The 18,916-nt window shown below is 44.8% G+C and overlaps 1 protein-coding gene across 3 annotated transcripts in view; it reads left to right on the top strand.

Annotated features, from left to right (window-relative positions):
* The first annotated feature begins 14,675 nt into the window (after positions 1-14,675).
* Positions 14,676-18,916, top strand: part of RNF17 (ring finger protein 17) — a 187,592-nt gene continuing 183,351 nt past the window's right edge. For all 3 annotated transcript variants that reach the window (XM_075198887.1, XM_075198885.1, XM_075198886.1), the window contains exon 1: positions 14,676-14,759. In XM_075198887.1, coding sequence (XP_075054988.1) covers positions 14,714-14,759 — 46 coding nt within the window. In that variant the 5' untranslated portion in view covers positions 14,676-14,713. The remainder of the gene's footprint in view (positions 14,760-18,916) is intronic.

Below are 18,916 nucleotides of genomic sequence, written 5' to 3'. Positions count from 1 at the left end.
GCCAGAAGCAGCGCTGGAAACCCTTCCCGGTTCATCGAAGACATGTCTGAAGGCCTCCAGGAAGGTGGAACAGTTATGTAGTGAAGGGTCATTGTGTTCCCATAGGGGAGATGCCCAGGCAAGAGCTTGACCGGTAAGTAAATAAATGATGTATGCTACCTTAGCTTTTTCTGTAGGGAAGTTCCCTGGTTGGAGTTCGAACTGGATGTCACACTGATTGGGATCCCCATCGAATTTTGGAGGGTTAGGGATGCGAAGTTGGGAATTTGCCGGGAGAGGAGCGGCACCACCCTCCTGGGCCGGAGCAGGTTGAGGGGGAATAGGTGGCGGATCAGGTACCACTGCCTGGATTGCCTGAGCTGAAACCGCACCCTGAAGTGTGTCCAGAAGAGCAGACATGCTCTGAAGAAACTGAAGTAACTGTGCCTGGTTCTTGTCCTGTTCCTCTACCCGGGCAGCTAAGTGTTCCAATAAGTGTTCCCTAGCAGAGGGATTCCCGGATCCGTCCATCAGATAGATATATTGGGGGTCAGAGCAAACTGTTAGGTTTCAAGATTACCTTAGTCAGTATTAACGCCGGCTTTCCTAGGGCGCGGAGTCTAACGGCCCTCCCGGTCTTCTCCAAGAACCGCCGCAAGGCAGGGTGGGTTTTGCTGCCGGAGAACCGCAGGTCGCGGCCCCCAGGTTAGCCTACTGACGTAAGGAAAGAGTTCTATGAGATGAACATACAGAGGCACAATCAGACCCACAGGGAAATTGATAACTGGAATCACTAACCGTATATTCAGAAGGTAGTTGCCCGGAGTAGAAGCTGGTGGTATACAGGAATCAATCCGCTGTGCAGCCCCAGGAGCAGAAGCGTAGTTCCGAATAGCCGGTTCAGTACACAGGGATCCGTCCGTTATGCAGTACCAGGGATAAGGCAGAAGAGTAGTCTGGAGTATAGCCAGTTCGGTACACAGAGATCTGTCCGTTATGCAGTACCAGGGATAAGGCAGAAGAGTAGTCTAGAGTATAGCCAGTTCGGTACACAGAGATCCGTCCGTTATGCAGTACCAGGGATAAGGCAGAAGAGTAGTCAGGAGTATAGCCAGTTCAGTACACAGAGAAACAGGTAACAAGGGAAAACACCAGGGGGATCAGAACACAGGAGATGCAGCCAGATACAGGAAACACGTTGCTCTGACACAGACAGTGTGTCAGAGCAGCGCTGAAGTAGATTTTTGAATTCCCCGCCCAGAGATCAGCTGACCTCCGCCGGGACCCACCCGGAAGTGCAGCGGTACAGAGCGGGGAATCGGCGCTGGAGCAGGTAAGCGCCGTGACAGTACCCCCCCATTAAGGATGGCCACCGGACAGGCTGTAAGGTTTCTGAGGAAATTTGGCATGGAACCTCTTTAACAGTAATCGGCGCTGGAGCAGGTAAGCGCCGTGACAATTACTTATAACTGATTTAAAAATGATTTAAGGAAATGAACTGATGGATACACCATCCTCTTTCAGTAGTGAGAAGGTGCAATCTCATTCTTACTTTTAGAATCCTGTGCAACCTTCTCCAATATTATTAAGGGACAAAGAAGTGAATTAACTAAATATTGTGTTCTGTAAGTTTATTTGGCAAGATGAAAAGCCTAGAATTTCAATGGTCAAATGAAAACTTCCAATATCTATGGGTGGAGTAAACTTTCCAAATATAAGAGGATACAATTTGGCAAAGTATCATCAGAAATGTCAGAGACTGGATTAATAATACAGATCTGTATTCCAATTCAATCTTGGAACAGGCTTTGGCAAAGCCCTGGTCCCCAGTGGACATATCAACTGCCGCTGGAAGCCAGACAAAATATACTACTGAGAGACACAATATTAGTGTGAAAGAAAATGCGCAGGAAATATGGACTGCCGCGGCTGCCCTTGACCATTTGTGGTCATTCCGGCTTTATACCAGGTCACCTGCATGAAGCATTGTAAACATGGGAGGATAGGGGTACAGCTGGTGAATCTGTGTAATTGTAACGGAAATGGGTCATATATTTAGAACTTTCTATGGAGGATATAAAGGATAGGACATTAGAGCATTTACAGGTCATATATTCCGTGACGACATGTATTTCGTTCAAAATCTCAGAGCGTTTTAATATTTTATCATTTGAATTTTACTGAATACCCAAGGTCATGTTATGTTATTGTATATTTCATTGAATGAAAGTGCAATAAAACAACAAACAAAATGGTAAAATTAAGTCTTAAAACTCTGCTTGCAGCCATGCTAATATTTATCAATAGCATTATATGTATTGCTGAATAAATAAGTTCCACATTAATTACAATTATAACTAGTCTGAATGGAGACGTTTATGTTTATATCATACTTGCCCACTCTCCCAGAATGCCCAGGAGACTCCCGAATTCCGGGTAGATCTCCCAAACTCCTGGGAGAGCAGGGAATTCTCCTGCATCTACCCACAGATTTTGGACCCTCCATGACGCGAATCTTGGGAAATCTTGTCATTGTGGCCCGCAGTAAATGTCGACGCGTCGTTGCTTCAAGGGGCCGAGGCCAATAATGACACGATTAGCCGAGCCCCGCCCCCTCCATCTACACACGCCCACCTCCCATTAGGGATCTCCCTGAGGATAACATTTATCAGTTGGTAGGTATGGTTTATATGCCGTATATAATAAACTAAGCACTATAGTATTATTAATCTAATATCATTGATGTTTGTGCACAAATTAGGAACTCATGACCAGCGGAGAGTTAATGGTTACAAAATAATCACCACTAGATCAATGTGGGCTTAGCTTCCACACTTGCAATAAGTCATAAAGATGCCAGGTGACATAATCTGGAAAAGAGGTCCCAATATTGAGAACATCTTACTATGTCATATCACAAATCACTTCCTTAGATTCTAATATAACTGATATGAAAAATAGTTTGCCAGGGAACCTTATTCACGGTAGAATAAGAAGCTAGGGCCTACCACACAAAACACGGGTCCACATGTTCATTGTTGACAAATAAGAAATACAATTAAGGCAGTCAGCGAGACACAAAAGTTGTTCCAGAGGAAAACCACCACTATCTAAGGGGGAAATATATGGTGGGAAATAATAACTCATAGATGTAAGGGTTGCCACAGTATAGCTCTCAGGATTCGTTAAATAAATTCAACCAGAAGCTCATCATAAAAGTGTGTTTTAAAATCATATATTGTTTATGCAAGTAAATACCTGCAGTGAGGCTACATCATTGTTCATACAGAGAACCTACAGAACATGAGGCAAGGACCATGCGTACATATATAAAACTAGTGTCCACTACTGGACTATTCCAGGACATATCTATAATGCACATGACCACATCAGTACTCACTGAGCAATCAGACATTTCCGTTTCTTCTCTCTGGAGTATTGTCCAAATGGACCATCCAGGACAGGATAGATTCTGGCTCCACAGACAGTAAAGGTAATTTATAAAAGTGAAAAATGTGCACCTTGCATACATACCTCCCGACAATTAAAACCCCTAATTTGGGATATGACCATGTCCCCTCCAAACTGGACAGCGCCACTTTAAAGGCATGAGTATGTCACAGTTGGCATGACCAGTCCCCTAGTTGGTCATGTCTAGCCTCCGGTGCATCAAGCACCTGGTCAACATCATGAGTGGGAAAATACCTCCCAACTTTCGTGAGTTGAGATAAAAATTGCAGACTGACAAAATCGAGACTGTACCACTGAATCAGGATACATGTATATGACATTTGTGCCTATATTTTCACCTGTTTTTATGGAAAATTACATGAATTTATGGCACTTACAGGGGTGCGAAATTTAGCATCTTCTTATGAGGGTGGCTGGGCCAATTGGGGGTGTTCCTGGCTTAGACTGGGCTAAATTCATGAACGCACTAAGATATTTAAGTAAATAAATTAAATGAGTTTCAGCAGAAGCTGCATTTAGAGGGCATTCCCTATTTAGCGGGGGGCTAGAGCATTTTTCTCAGAGATGGACATAAACTAGGTGGCCCATGGGAAACCTTGAGCACCTCCCTGGAGTATTTTTACCAATTTAATTAAAATATTTAAAAAGTAAAAAATGTAATAAAGACAGTTCCAATGTTCCATCACCCTCATGATTATAGTGAGATACGTGCAGTATTTTGGGACAAAAACTGAAATTAATGAAGTGGTTGTCCTAAAGTGGTAGTGGGATGAACTTTGAAGTAGCCTTTTCATTCTTTACATCTGTCATACACAGATTCCAGGATGAGAGATGAAGCAGTGGGTTAGGTGTTGGCAGAACCCAAAGTCCACTAGGGAAAGCTAGTAACCAGACTGTGCATGTTAAGAATGTTTAAATAACTTAGAACTATCTACCTTCCTCATACTTGTTCCCATTGGATCAGAGGATACTCTGTCTCCTCTTCTACCTTCCCTGTCTTTAACCACAAGAGAGGAGAACAATATTATCATCATCATCATCTATTTATTTATATAGTGTCACTAATTCCGCAGCGCTGTACAGAGAACTCATTCACATCAGTCCCTGTCCCATTGGAGCTTACAATCTAAATCCCCTAACATACACACACAGACAGACAGAGAGAGACTGAGGGGTATATTTACTAAACTGCGGGTTTGAAAAAGTGGAGATGTTGCCTATAGCAACCAATCAGATTCTAGCTGTCATTTTGTAGAATGTACTAAATAAATGAAAGCTAGAATCTGATTGGTTGCTATAGACAACATCCCCACTTTTTCAAACCCGCAGTTTAGTAAATCTAACCCTAAGGGTAATTTAATAACAGCCAATTAACCTACCAGTATGTTTTTGGAGTGTGGGAGAAAACCAGAGCACCCAGAGGAAACCCACGCAAACATGGGGAGAACAAACAAACTCCACACAGATTCCCATGGTTGGGAATCGAACTCATGACCCCAGTGCTGTGAGACAAAGTTTTCCCTGCTTCTCCTGAAAAGACAGGGAGCAATATAGGGACACAAACCGTGCATTTTCTCCCTCTTCCCTACTTACCCACTCCATCTTTTGTACCACAGTAGGGATGTGGAGGACTCACGGTGTCATGAAAAAGTGGCCATTTATGGAGAAGATCTGCTACTATGTAGTAAAATCTCAGGGGGACTATATATCATGCCCATTTACATTTTTATAATGGCCGATCCCAAATCTGAGATGTGGGTGTGGTACCATGAGTACTCTAAGCAGACAAATAGGTGCATTAACACAAATGTAAATGCCTGGCACTCCTGAATTATTTGCACATTTGGAAAGTACCTTTGTGACTGCTAGAGTCCTTTTCTTATTACAGACTAAAGGAAATGTAACACATCACCTACTCAGATACACAAACAGCTGCACACCCCAATTACATCACAAATGTCCAGGAAAGTAAAAACAGTAATCTTTGTTTCACAGTTGAATAGTTATTATTATTATCCTTTATTTGTTGGGCGCCACAAGGTTTCCATGGCGCCGTACATCATACAAACAGTACACTATACAGGGTGGAACAGCACAAAACAATAAACAAAAATACCAGTACTTCAGAAACTCCAGGCAAGTTAAAGCAATAAACATGGAGCAGAAGAACAGGTGAGGAGACAGGAGGGAAGAGGGCCCTGCTCATTTGAGCTTACATCCTAAGGGAGGGAAAACAGAAAGACACAAGGGGAGCCAGAAGAGGCAAAGGGAGAGCGAGAGGAGGTGAAGGGGTTATGTGGATGGTTGGTAGGCTTTAAGGAAGAGGTGGGTTTTCAGTGCACGTTTGAAGGAGCACAGAGTAGGAGAGAGGCAGATGGAACGAGGGAGGTCATTCCAGTGAAGGGGGGCTGCACGGGAAAAGTATTGGATTCTGAGTGGGAAGAGGTGATAAGAGTGGAGGAGAGTCGGCGATCATTGGCTGAGCGCAGGGAGCGAGCAGGAGTGTGAATGGAGAGGAGGTTAGAGATATAGGGGGCAGTAGAGTGGGAGAGAGTCTTGTAAGTGGTGGTGAGGAGTTTGAAAAGGATTCTGTAGGGGAAGGGGAGCCAGTGTAAGGCGAGACAGAGAGGGGAGGCAGATGAGGAGCGGCGTGAGAGGAAGATGAGTCTAGCGGCCGCGTTGAGTACAGAGCGGAGGGGGGAGAGATGGGAGTGGGGGAGGCCAGTGAGGAGGAGGTTGCAGTAATCCAGGCGGGAGATGATGAGTGCGTGTATGATGGTCTTGGTGGCATCCTGAGAGAGAAAGGGACGGATGCGGGCAATGTTGCGTTGTTGGAAGCGACAGGCTTGGGTAAGTGAATGAATGTGGGGGGCGAAAGAGAGAGAGCAGTCAAGGGTGACCCCCAGGCAGCGGAGTTGGGTAACAGAGGAGATGGTGGTGTTGTTGATGACAATAGAGAGGTCGTGGTGGGAAGGGAGTCTGGACGGAAGAAAGACAATGTGTTCCGTTTTCGAGATATTGATTTTAAGAAAGCGCGCGGACATCCAGGAGGAGATGGCGGTGAGGCAGTCAGACACGCGAGAGAGGACAGCGGAAGAAAGGTCAGGAGAAGAGATGTAGAGTTGAATGACGTCAGCATACAGGTGATATGAAGACCGAAGGAGGAGATGAGAGCTCCAAGGGAGGAAGTGTAGAACGAAAAAAGTAGAGGGCCAAGAACAGAGCCCTGCGGGACACCAACGGGGAGAGGGTACAGGGGGGAGGAAGAGCCGGATGTGGATACAGAGAAGGAGCGGTTAGCGAGGTAAGAGGTGAACCAGGTATGGACAGATCCGGAGAGGCCAAGAGAGAGAAGAGTTTGCAGCAGGAGGGGGTGGTCCACAGTGTCAAAGGCTGCGGAGAGGTCGAGGAGGATAAGAAGGGAGAAGTGACCCTTGGATTTGGCCGATAGGAGGTCGTTAGTAACCTTGGCCAGGGCAGTTTCGGTGGAGTGGAGATGACGGTAGCCGGATTGGAGGGGGTCCAGGAGGGAAAAGTCGGAGAGGTGACTGGAGAGGCGGCAGCAGACAATCCGCTCAAGTAAGTTGGAGGCAAAGGGGAGGAGTGAGATAGGGCGATAATTGCGAGAGAGGTGGGGTCAAGATTAGTTTTTTTAAGGATAGGAGAGATAAGGGCGTGTTTAAAGGAGGAGGGGACAACACCGGAGGAGAGAGATAAGTTGAAGAGGTGAGTGAGGTAGGAGCAGACAGTGGGAGAAAGAGAGCGAATGAGGTGGGAGGGGATGGGATCAAGAGGACAGGTAGAGGGAGGAGAGGAGAGGATAAGGGAGCGAACTTCTTCCCCAGTTGTGGGACGAAAGGAGCTCCAGAGTTGGTTGTTGGAGGGAGGTGGGGCAGTGAGGGTGGCGGGAGAGGGGGAGGAGGAGGTGTTAAGTCGGATGGAGTCAATTTTGGAGGAGAAAAAGGTGGCAAAGTCAGTAGCAGAGAGGGAGAGCAGGACAGGAGGGGGGGAGAGAGGAGGGAGTTGAAGGTGGCGAAGAGGCGGCGAAGGTTGGAGGACTGGGAAGAAATGAGGGACTTGAAAAAGGATTGTTTAGCGAGGGAGAGGGCGGAGCAGAAAGAGGAGAGGATGAATTTATAGTGAAGGAAGTCAGCCAGAGAACGAGATTTCCTCCAGAGGCGTTCAGCAGTGCGAGAGCACCTTTGGAGGAAGCGGGTGTGTTTGGAGTGCCAGGGTTGAGGAATGAGGCGGCGACGGCGGATAGCGGAGGCCGGGGCGACAGCATCCAGGGCAGTGGAGAGGGAGAGGTTGTAGAGAGAGGACGCCTGGTCAGGACAGGCCAGGGAGGGGAGGGTTGATAGGAGAGACTCAAGAGAGGAGGAGAAGGAGGTAGGGTCAATAGCATCAAGGTTGCGCCTAGTTAGGGTGGCTTTAGGCGAGGGGGGAGTAGGGGAGGAGGACAGAGTGAAGGAGAGGAGATGGTGGCCAGAGAGTGGGAATGGAGAGTTAAAGAAGTTAGAGAGATCACAGGTATTAGAGAAAACAAGGTCGAGGGAGTGGCCTAGACAGTGGGTGGGGGAGGAGGTCCACTGGGTGAGACCTAGAGAGGAGGATAGGGAGAGAAGTTTGATGGTGGCGGGGTCGGAACGGTTGTCAATGGGGATATTGAAGTCACCAAGTATGATGGAGGGCAGGTCAGAGGCGAGGTGATGGGGGAGCCAGGCAGCGAAGTTGTCAAGGAAGAGGGACGAGGGGCCTGGGGGACGGTAGATGACAGAGACACGGAGGTGGATAGGGGAGAAGAGATGGATGGAGTGAACTTCGAAGGAGGAGAAGGAGAAGGAAGGTAAGGTAGGAATTACCCGAAAGGTGCAGTTAGGGGACAGGAGGAGGAACACACCTCCTCCAGGACGCTCATCCGGCCTGGTGGAGTGGGTGAAGGAGAGGCCCCCGTAGGAGAGAGCAGCAGGAGAGGCAGTGTCAGAAGAAGTAAGCCAGGTTTCAGTGATGGCAAGGAGATTAAGAGATTTGGAAATGAAGAGGTCATGGATGGAGGATAGTTTGTTGCGGACAGACCTGGAGTTCCAGAGGGCACATGAGAATGGGAGGGAGGGAGCAGGGGAGATGCGGATGAGATTATCAGGGGTGGTAGGGGGAGGGTGAGAGGCGGGGTAGTGAGGGTTGGGCAGGAGAAGGGGGCTGGGGGAAAGGATAGGTATAGGAAAGGTACGGGGCGACATTGTACAATACAAGAACAAAGGCAGAGGCGAAGACAATATGAAATGCAAAAAATACAGTGCAGTAAAATTAAAATAAGTGCAGATGAAGTGAAATAGAGCAAATAAAGGTACGGTGCAATAAATTAAAATAAAGTACAGTACAATACGGTACAAAATGATAAAATTAAAAAGAGGTAAAAAGATTTACTTCTAGTAAATGATTGTAGATTGAGATTATCACCACTTGCACTATGCCATCTATCGTCAGCCTCTAGCGTTTGCATGGACACCATACAATTAGCAGAACCACATCTGGACTAATATTATCTCAATCAACTCTCTTACATTGATCCCATTCCCAACCACAAGAGAACGGGGGCGAGATATAGGATGGCACCAGGACAGAGCGTAGCATGACACCCACAATGAAGCAGCACTTTGTGGGTATTATTCTTGCTTTGATAACTGGTTGTGGGAGAGAATCACTGAGAAAGGAAACAGAAGTGCAATGAAGTAGGACATACTTGCCAACTTTGGAGATCTCCCCTCCAGGAAATCTCCAAAACTAACGCATCATGGGGGAGTGGCCATGTGAATCGTGTCATACTGGCCTCGCACCTCTTTCAAACTATACCAATTTTTGCCTATTACAGCGGGGGGATGGGTCAGTATGCTGCTATTAGCCCCACCCCCACCCACTTCACTAACGAAGTGGGCTGGTTGCGGGAGGTTGCCCTGCTCTCCCTGGAACCTGGGAGAACTCTCAAAAATTCAAGAGTCTCCTGGACATTCCAAGACAGTAGCCAATTATGCATTAAGGTATACATTAGAGAGTATACGGATGAGTAACTAAGTGCCATATATCTGTGCAGTGTCTGTATCTCTGTGTGCATGGCCACTGGAAGTGCTTTGCCACTTAGTCAGTGCTTCAGGCACCCGCTAAACCTGGGCACTATAGGTGACTGCCTGAGTTTGATAATGGTAGCTGGAGCCCTTTCTGTGTAGCAAGAGAGCAGCTGCTGACTGGACAAACTGTGAAGCAATTACCCTTGTGCTAATGTAAGACAATTGTATGATCTCCTATACAGGTTTGCCTACAGATTAATTCTAGCCTCTTTTGTTTGAATTCAGCAGTGTTTCATTTCTGGTATATTAATAAAGATGTATATATATATATATATATATATATATATATATATATATATATATATATATATATATCTTTGTTATGCTACTTTGAATGACAAATCTATTAAATAATTTTTTTGGGGGATTTATGTTTTTAAAAATTACAAATACCAATATAAGTATATATATATATAAAAAAAAATAATAATCTGATTTTACCTTATTGTGTGTGTCATACATACAGGGGTCTTTATTTTATTGACTTAATGTAAGAGCACCATCATGTGGTTGTTTTAAATATTGTTTCAGTACATTTGAATATCTACATACAGAGGGCCTGATTCAAGTCTTCAAGTTTTATACAAGAGCAGGGAACTTGACCGTATTTCCGATCGTATTCAAATCAAAGCGGATCTCAACATAATTTCTATTTGAAACTGGGTATAAGTAGACTCTGTCTAAACAGTACTTTCCTTAAGACAGAAAGAAAAGCCTGCAACATACACACAAGCGTTTGTGCAATATGAGATCACATCAGAACGTATAACAAAAATATTATTTATTAAAATAAATTAACAATTAACAGTATAATAAGTAATATAAAATATAGATTTTGAAAGAAAACTTTTTTTCCCCCAAGATGTTTTCAATACATGCTGTACATACAAGGCTTTTATATAGTCTATCTTACTTGCATATATATGCCCTGTGCTACATGTGGCAAGCATAGGTGTAGTTTTAAAGCAAAGACTATGACATATCAGCCATCACTATCCTCAAACCTGCCCTGCAACGGGTGCAAATGATACAGCTAAAGCCAGGCATACTTACGAGAAACCCAGGTTTTGATCTTCCGCATCTGCACTAGAAGGGCCTTAGCACATTGTTACTGTACATGGCCTATGTCAGTCTGACCGTTCCCTCCCCTGTTCTGCCCCTCAAGTTGTAGACTGTCATAAGAGTCATTTACATTCAGACATTGTGTTCTTTGGCGTATGATCTGTTTCCAAACATGCGCAGAGCTATTTCACGCAAAATACACCACCAAAAGAGCTCTGATCCGTTGAGGCATGGACTCCTCAAGTGTTAGGGCTGACCGGGAGCACCATAAACTTGTAGAACAGACTGTAGAGGTCTTCACCTATAGCAAGCCGCCTTTCCCGTAGAGCTGGACGCGCTCACAGGTACTTAGATGCCCCCAGGACTTAAACTCAAAGTAGTACAAGTTTATGATGTCACCACTGTACTGGAGCGGGCCAGATAGAAGGCACAAACGGAGTCCGATAGTCAGGCCGAGGTCAGAGGGTAATAGCAGACAGCAGCGTGGGGTTCAGGCAAGAGTCGGGGGCCGGCAGCAGGCAACCTATCCAGAGAGCAAACCAAGGTCAAGGGTCACAGGCAATCCAACGAAGTCCAGAAACAAGCCTGGGGTCATACACGGGAGATCAGGTCTAGCAAAACAGTAGAGGAGGGAACAGGAACAGGGAGCCTAGCTACACTGGGAGCATAACTGGCAGTGAGGCTCTGTCCTCACTGCCTTAAGTAGTGAGAGGAACCAATAGGAGCAGAGTGCCAGCGAGACTCCTCCCAATTACATTAATCAGAGTATGTAAAGCCATGACTAGTAAATCTACGCCCAGTATATACAGATAAAGTAAGAGCATATGTGTAAATGATGCAGATGCACTTGGTAAAATAAAAATGTTTAATTTCTTCTGCGCGCATGCTCAGGGCTGTTGGACAGCTGGCTGGGCGCTGCGGCAGGCGAGACAGAGCGTCCCGGTTGTTGCCCAGGCAACCGGGACGTGGGGGGCGGAAGTGACGTCCCAGCCATCATGGAGACGGCCGGGACGTCCGAGGCAGCCTGGCCGCCGCGATTCATAACATCAAGACTTCTGAAGATGTCCTGTAGTATCTGGCCCCAAGACGTTAGCAGCAGATCCTTCAAGTCCTGTAAGTTGCGAGGTGGGGCCTCCATGGCTCAGACTTGTTTTTCCAGCTCAATCGTATTTAGATGTGGGGAATTTAGAGGCCAAGTCAACACCTTGAACTCTTTGTCATGTTCTTCAAACCATTTCTGAACAATTTTTGCAGGGTGGCAGGGTGCATTATCCTGCTGAAAGAGGCCACTGCCATCAGGGTATACCGTTGCCATGAAGGAGTGTACTTGGTCTGCAACAATGTTTAGGTAGGTGGTACGTGTCAAAGTAATATCCACATGAATGCCAGGAACCAAGGTTTCCCAGCAGAACATTGCCCAGAGCATCACACTGCCTCCGTCGGCTTTCCATTGGTTGGAATTAATGCACATGGATTTCCATGTGGTAGATGGACAAATTTTCTCACAGTTGTTCTTTTACACTGTCATAACCTTCTACTTTCTTAATAGGATCAAGAATGTTTTCATCACCTATTTAGTTATTGTACATACCTTGCTGTAGTGATTTGTAGGACATGTGTATAGTGGACTGTACTTAGTGCGTCTTGGCGCCATCTCTTCCCAAGGTAAACAATGCACAGGCACCCGGCCATCCAAATGATGTAAAAGATAAATGTGATTCATCAAACCAGACCACCTGCTTCCATTGCTCCATTGCCTATACGTATGGCACCATTTTGCAATCATAGTTGGATACTCCTCATACTATTGCAGTAGCTCAATGATTTGTTCTTGCTCTTTTGCCTCATATTTATTTACCTTAGCCATCAGTTGGGGGTATAGCTAGTGGACCCTTTTAAATGAAAATTTCCCATATAGGAGCAATTCCCAATTTAGTTTCAAAAAGGTTGTCCATATAAATTAAATGAACTTTGCAAAATGGGTGTAAATTACTTTTAAAAAGAGTGCACACATGCAGAGCTGTACACATCTCAAGATGAGTCCGGCTCGGCATCAGCAGCGTATTCTACTGCTTTACACCAAGTCATCATCATCATCAGCCCTCTAGCAGATGCAAACAGGCGTATATGTCTACATCTGCCATATTTTCATGAACATGTACTCACGTTTACGCACCCCTTCCTCCCCCCAATCCCCCTCTCCAGTCGTTAGGAGGCACAAGTGCCAGATATGCACAAGTCTGCATTGGCACTTTTGTGTCCGTTCTCTTTGTGGGCATGCACAGTGTGAATTTGCGCAATTTACAGTATGAAAACTGGCGTAAGTTCCCCTCTGCATCAGACCCTCTGTGTTCAGTACCTAGTAAAATGCTTCTATTCAAACACCAATGTCTATCTGCACTCCTACCACCTGTATCTCCTAGCAATTCACTTCAGGGAAGCAAACACAGCAAGGTGCAATACTGTTTTCCAGTTGTCTCTCTATACACAGCTTGGACTATTCTTCAAATCATGTATGGAGGGCGCAACTGTACTTTGGAGAAATCATTTGCTGTTGATATTCAAGGACAAATTAGTATAGTTATTAAATCATTCAGGAATTCTACAACCCAGGCAATTGCCTTGAAGACATGTGGAAACCTTTTAGACCCTCACTTGACTCTATCGAAAGACTAGTCAGTCCTGATGTAGTTACATTCACCCACAGATTTTCGTCATACCCATGACCTTGTGTAATACATATGGGTCCCGACTGTGATAACCATACAGGATCGTGCCTACTGCTAATTTTGCTGTTGATCCCCCCCCTCCTCAAATTAAATTACCTAATTACTTGTTCTGAAAAAAAAAAAGGAACAACAATATTTTTTGGCCCAATCATATAAATGTAATACAGCCTGGCATCATGTGGCTTTGGCATACTCCGCTGCTTAATGCCTCCTGGCATGTTACCAATGCTGCTCCTCCATGCAGAGGAAGGTGCATGGTGATTTATAATGACATGGTCACCTTGCAAGAGTGAAACATTCTAACAATATGAAATAGCTTAGTTTTTATTTTATATACACACATATATATATATATATATATATATATATATATATATATATATATATATGAAGTTGGTATGTACCCTCTGAAATGACTCCTATGAATCGCCTATTGTAATCACCCCTCACACCCACCTACAAGACTACTCACATGCCGCTACCAACTTCGTAATTCTCTACCATACCCGATCAGAATCTCCATTTCAGTTGTGCCCTGTTATAATCAGAATGTAAGATATCTCATAAGCAGTGCCCTACCCTTTGTTCTCATTTCTGCTTTTAATTTGTTTGTCTTCTATGTCCCTGTTTTATGTATGTCCTGTTTACCCCACTACCCGGCACTGGAGCACTGTGGCACCTTATAAATCTACATTAATAATTATAATATGATTCCACAATGTACAAAATGCTCTATCCTTCTTTATTTTACTTTAGCAATTATCTGTGCTTAATTAATTAATTAATTGACAATTATTTATTTTTTTAACATAAATTAATTCAGTTCAGGTTACTGAAATAGGTAGATAAGTGCAAAGTTTTGGAGCAGACAATGTTTTACTTTGTAGAAAAGCTCATGTTGGGAGGGTCATCATACAGTTGTACTGGGATGTTTAGTGAGGGGGATAAGGTCCTGACCCCGCCCCTCCCTCAACTCAGGAAATATTTTACAAAATAAAATAAATAAAAAAACTCAATACAGCTGTGTACTTTGCACAATGCAATGTAAAGAACCCTACTGTGCAGAACTTATATGTACAAAACACGCATATAAGTTTGCCTCCAAATTATAATTTTACATGTAAAGTCGGTAACTACCGCGCAAGACTGATAGGAAGATGCAAACACAGTAATCACGACTAATAACATAATGCTGCAGCCTCACATGAACATAGTGTAAGACACGTGACATTAAGAACTCGATACCTCCCATCACGTGACGGTGAGGGGCTGACGCGCGCTTTTGCTATAAGCGCTGAGCAGCGTCTGGTCACGTGGTTGGGTGCGGAGCGGATCGGAGACTGTAAAATGGCGGACGCTGGTGTGATGTGCGATGGCTGTCATCTACTCGTCGGTAAGATGGCTCGCTTTATATAATGACTGGCGAGTAGATGGTTAACAATGTACATCTATGTATTAAGCACTTACCTGGACAAGCCGTCGCGCAGTTTAATAACCGATACTGCCAGTATCCTCAGTCTGTTTGTCGGGTACATAAGGCTCAATGCCGGGATAGCCGTCAAACCGATTTTGCATTTGGTTATTTAGGATTAGTTAACCCGTGGCTATCTATTTTCTGTGTGGAACTACAAATCTCAGCATGCACTGCTCATCTGCGCTTGGGAGGGTGTGTTGGGGCTAGTAGTTCCATAACAGGACGAGACACCGTTTGTCTATCTGTGGTCCCTTTTATGCCCATGTTAAATGTATTTAAGGTGTGTATTGTTCAAAAACTAGTAATAATAAAATCATGGGATTATGTGCAGGTATATTGTATTTTTGTGTTTGCATTTTTGTTTCACAAACCAAAGTGACGTGAATTCAAAAGTCAGGAGTTATTAGACCATGTTCTCCCCAGCACTTATTCCTGTGTGCTCCATTTGGCTGTTCTTACTTGCAACCACAGTTCATGTGGAAAGGATTCAATTAATTTGATTCCTGGATACATGCATACTTCATTTATACTGCAAACTGATAATTACCAGGGATACACTTGGGTGAATGGAGGCTCCAGGACTGGAGAGATGTGCCTAACCCGGCGGTTCCCAAAGTGTGCGCCGTGGCTCCCAGAGGTGCCGCGGCGCTGTCACTGGGGTGCCGCGAGCCAGCCATAGGAAAAAAGAAAGAGCACATAAACTTACCAATCTGTCGGGTGCCGGGACCCAGCAGCCTCCTTTCTCCCGCAGCTGTCACTGAATATCGACCTCAGTAACAAGCTGTTGCGGGAGAGAGGAGGCTGCTGGGTCCCGGCGCCCGACGGATTGGTAAGTTTATGTGCTCTTTCTTTTTTCCTATGGCTGGCTCGCGGCAGAGGAGTGAGAGGGAGTGTGACAGCGAGGCAGGCAGAGGGACAGAGGAGTGTGACAGAGGGACAGAGGAATGTGACAGAGGGACAGAGGAGTGTGACAGAGGGGCAGGCAGAGGAGTGTGACAGAGGGGCAGAGGAGTGTGACAGCGGGGCAGACAGAGGAGTGTGACAGCGGGGCAGACAGAGGGGCAGATGAGTGTGACAGCGGGGCAGACAGAGAGGCAGATGAGTGTGACAGAGGGGCAGAGGAGTGTGACAGAGGGGCAGACAGAGGAGTGTGACCGCGGGGCAGTGGAGGGGGACACAGCGTGAGAGGGGCAGTGGAGGGGCACACAGCGTGAGAGGGGCAGTGGAGGGGGACACAGCGTGAGAGGGGCAGTGGAGGGGGACACAGCGTGAGAGGGGCAGTGGAGGGGGACACAGCGTGAGAGGGGCAGTGGAGGGGGACACAGCGTGAGAGGGGCAGTGGAGGGAGACAGCGTGAGAGAGGGCAGAGGAGGGGAAGACAGCGTGAGAGAGGGCAGAGGAGGGGGGACATCATGAGAGAGGGCAGAGGAGGGGGTGACATTGTGAGAGAGGGCAGAGGAGGGGGGACAGCGTGAGAGAGGGCAGAGGAGGGGGGACATCGTGAGAGAGGGCAGAGGAGGGGGGACAGCGTGACAGAGGGGGCAGTGTGTCTGGATGCTGAGGGGGCAGTGTGTCTGGATGCAGAGGGGGCAGAGTGCCTGAGGGCAGAGTGTCTGGATGCAGAAGGGGCATTTTTGCATACAACTAAATAAGTATTTCTGTCCTGACCTAAATACTTATTACATTTTTTTGACCCAACTACTTCTAAAACAGGACTGCTCAATAATTATTTTGGAGGGGTGCCTTGAAAAAATTTGGAGACTATAAGGGTGCCGCGAACTGCAAAAGTTTGGGAACCACTGGCCTAACCTGTACTCTAGTGGTGATGCATCTTGTGTAATCTGTATTGAAGGTTACATCCACACTGGTAGTGAGTTAAAAGCATATTTTGTGCTTAATGACTCCTTGTTTGCATCTATGGAAGAAAAATGCTTGCGATGGCTTTGCTTATCGAAATTTCTGTGTTTTGGTGTGGGAAATGTGTACATCATTTTTCCTACTTCTGGATAGAGCAGCACTAAAAACGAATGCTATTAAGCACTGAACCTACCAGTACAAGCAATAGGGGAGCACTGGTTAAAAAAGCCAGCAAATTAACCGTTTAAATGCTGAAAGCTAGTGGGACTCGCTCTCTACATGAATGCCGAAAGCATAGTATTGGCTCCACTTTCCCTTCAGTTCTAGTGTTACCAGGAAAGACACTGATTCCTGTTCACTATGATCAATGGATTTTCTTGAATAAAAGTATAAATTGCAAGTTTTTACTCCAGGAACTCCTTTATGCATATCAAATGCAATGTTCTTGTATTCTTGTCAGGAATTCCAGCAGGTATTCCGAAATGTTTTACAATCTCTAATTTTCACCTGTTTGCCCAATTTTAACTTCATAAATAAAACCTTTTTCCTCTAATGCACAACCTCCCCGAAACTGTTGCGTTTTCCAGGATTGCGTTAGAAAGGTAGTTGACTCATTTGAAGCAGTAGGATGTCAAGTTTCCTAAACGGTATGCCTTCCCTGCCTTTTTTTGTGCCTCTGACCATTACAATATACTCATCTTGTACTTGGGGGGGGGGAAACAAACTAAAAAACACACAAAAGTGGCAGTAGCATAGGGTACCTAGAGTACAAATCATTGGGCGATCAGCAGTTAGGACACTCCCAACATTTTAGTACATAAATCAAGAATGCATTTTTCTAAGATATTGTCACTTTCCAGAAACAATATAAAGTGTTTTGAAAAAAAACAAACTATGATTTTTGTGTATACTGCACTGTTAAAGTACTGATATTGAAGTCGGAGGGCCTGAGTCATTAAGGAGAGCAAAGCATAAAAAAGGAGTAACATTTGCACTTGGGCAAAACCATGTTGCATTGGAGGGGGAGGTAAATTTAAAATGTTGGGACAGATTTATACTTGGGGTAGGACATGTCCTAGATCAACTTTAAATTTCAGTGTAATAATAAAGCTAACAAGTATTTGTGTGCTAGATGAAAAAACAGCCAGTATTTAACTTATGTGCAAAATAATAAACTAATTTGCACCCCTTAAGTTGTAACATGGTTTGTCCCAGAGAACATTTACTCCTTTTTTGCCTTAATGACTCAGGCCCGGAGTGCCTAAATATATTACATCCCAACTTGGGTGAAAAAAAAATACATACACATCAAAGGTGTTAATTAATATAAAGTTAAGCATGACTTCTTTTTTAATTTAAAGAACTCATACAATTGCATTTTATTTTTTACTTTCCTCTGTCCTCCCAAGTGATAGAATCATGGACTCCCCATGACCAGGGCCCAAAAGTTGTTGACAAACTTGTCCTTCGCCGTCAAAGACCTTTCTTTCAAGGCTTGGATGACTGAATCTATCATTTGGTCCACATGCATTGATTGAACTAATTATACCCCTTTCATACTGCAGCCTCGTCCTGGCGAACCGAGTCGAGGCTGCTGTATGAATGACTCCAGGTCTAATTCCCGGGAAGCCTGCACTATGAACGGTGGGACCCAGGTTTTTCAACCCGGGTCTCACAGACTAGTGTTTAAAAAAAAAAAAAAAAGTTGCATTCTTTAAAAAAAGAATAAAAAGTCCTTTTACCTTCGTTTTTTCTCATCGCTGCCTGTCCGGCAGGTTACTTGAAGAAATTACGTCACTCCTCTTGGCTGGGGAGAAAATTATCTAGTTAAAATGGCAATAGCGGACCCTACGCTTGGATTACATTATACAGGCGTAGGGTCCACTATTGCCGCTTTAAATTCGTAATTTTCTCCCTGGCCAATAGGAATGACATAATGTCTTCATGTAACCAGCAATAAGGAAATACTAAGGTAAAAGGACTTTTTTATTCATTTTTTTTTTTTTTTTTTTTAATTTCTTGCCTGTCTGGGAGTCTGTCCCTTGGCAATATCCAGAGTATGAATGTGGTATTAGATGTTACATATCACAGGCCAGGATAATGTGTATGTGAAAGTTTGGAGCCAACAATTTTTTGTAATTTAACAACATTAGCTACCAGCATCAGAATTGGTCAGAAATATTATATAATACACAACAATGGAGAATTTCCATATTTAA

This window comes from Mixophyes fleayi, chromosome 2, assembly GCF_038048845.1.
Source record: "Mixophyes fleayi isolate aMixFle1 chromosome 2, aMixFle1.hap1, whole genome shotgun sequence".
Lineage (NCBI taxonomy): Eukaryota > Metazoa > Chordata > Amphibia > Anura > Limnodynastidae > Mixophyes > Mixophyes fleayi.
The sequence above is the reverse complement of the archived record's forward strand: the minus strand, read 5'-3'. Positions and strand labels throughout refer to the sequence as shown.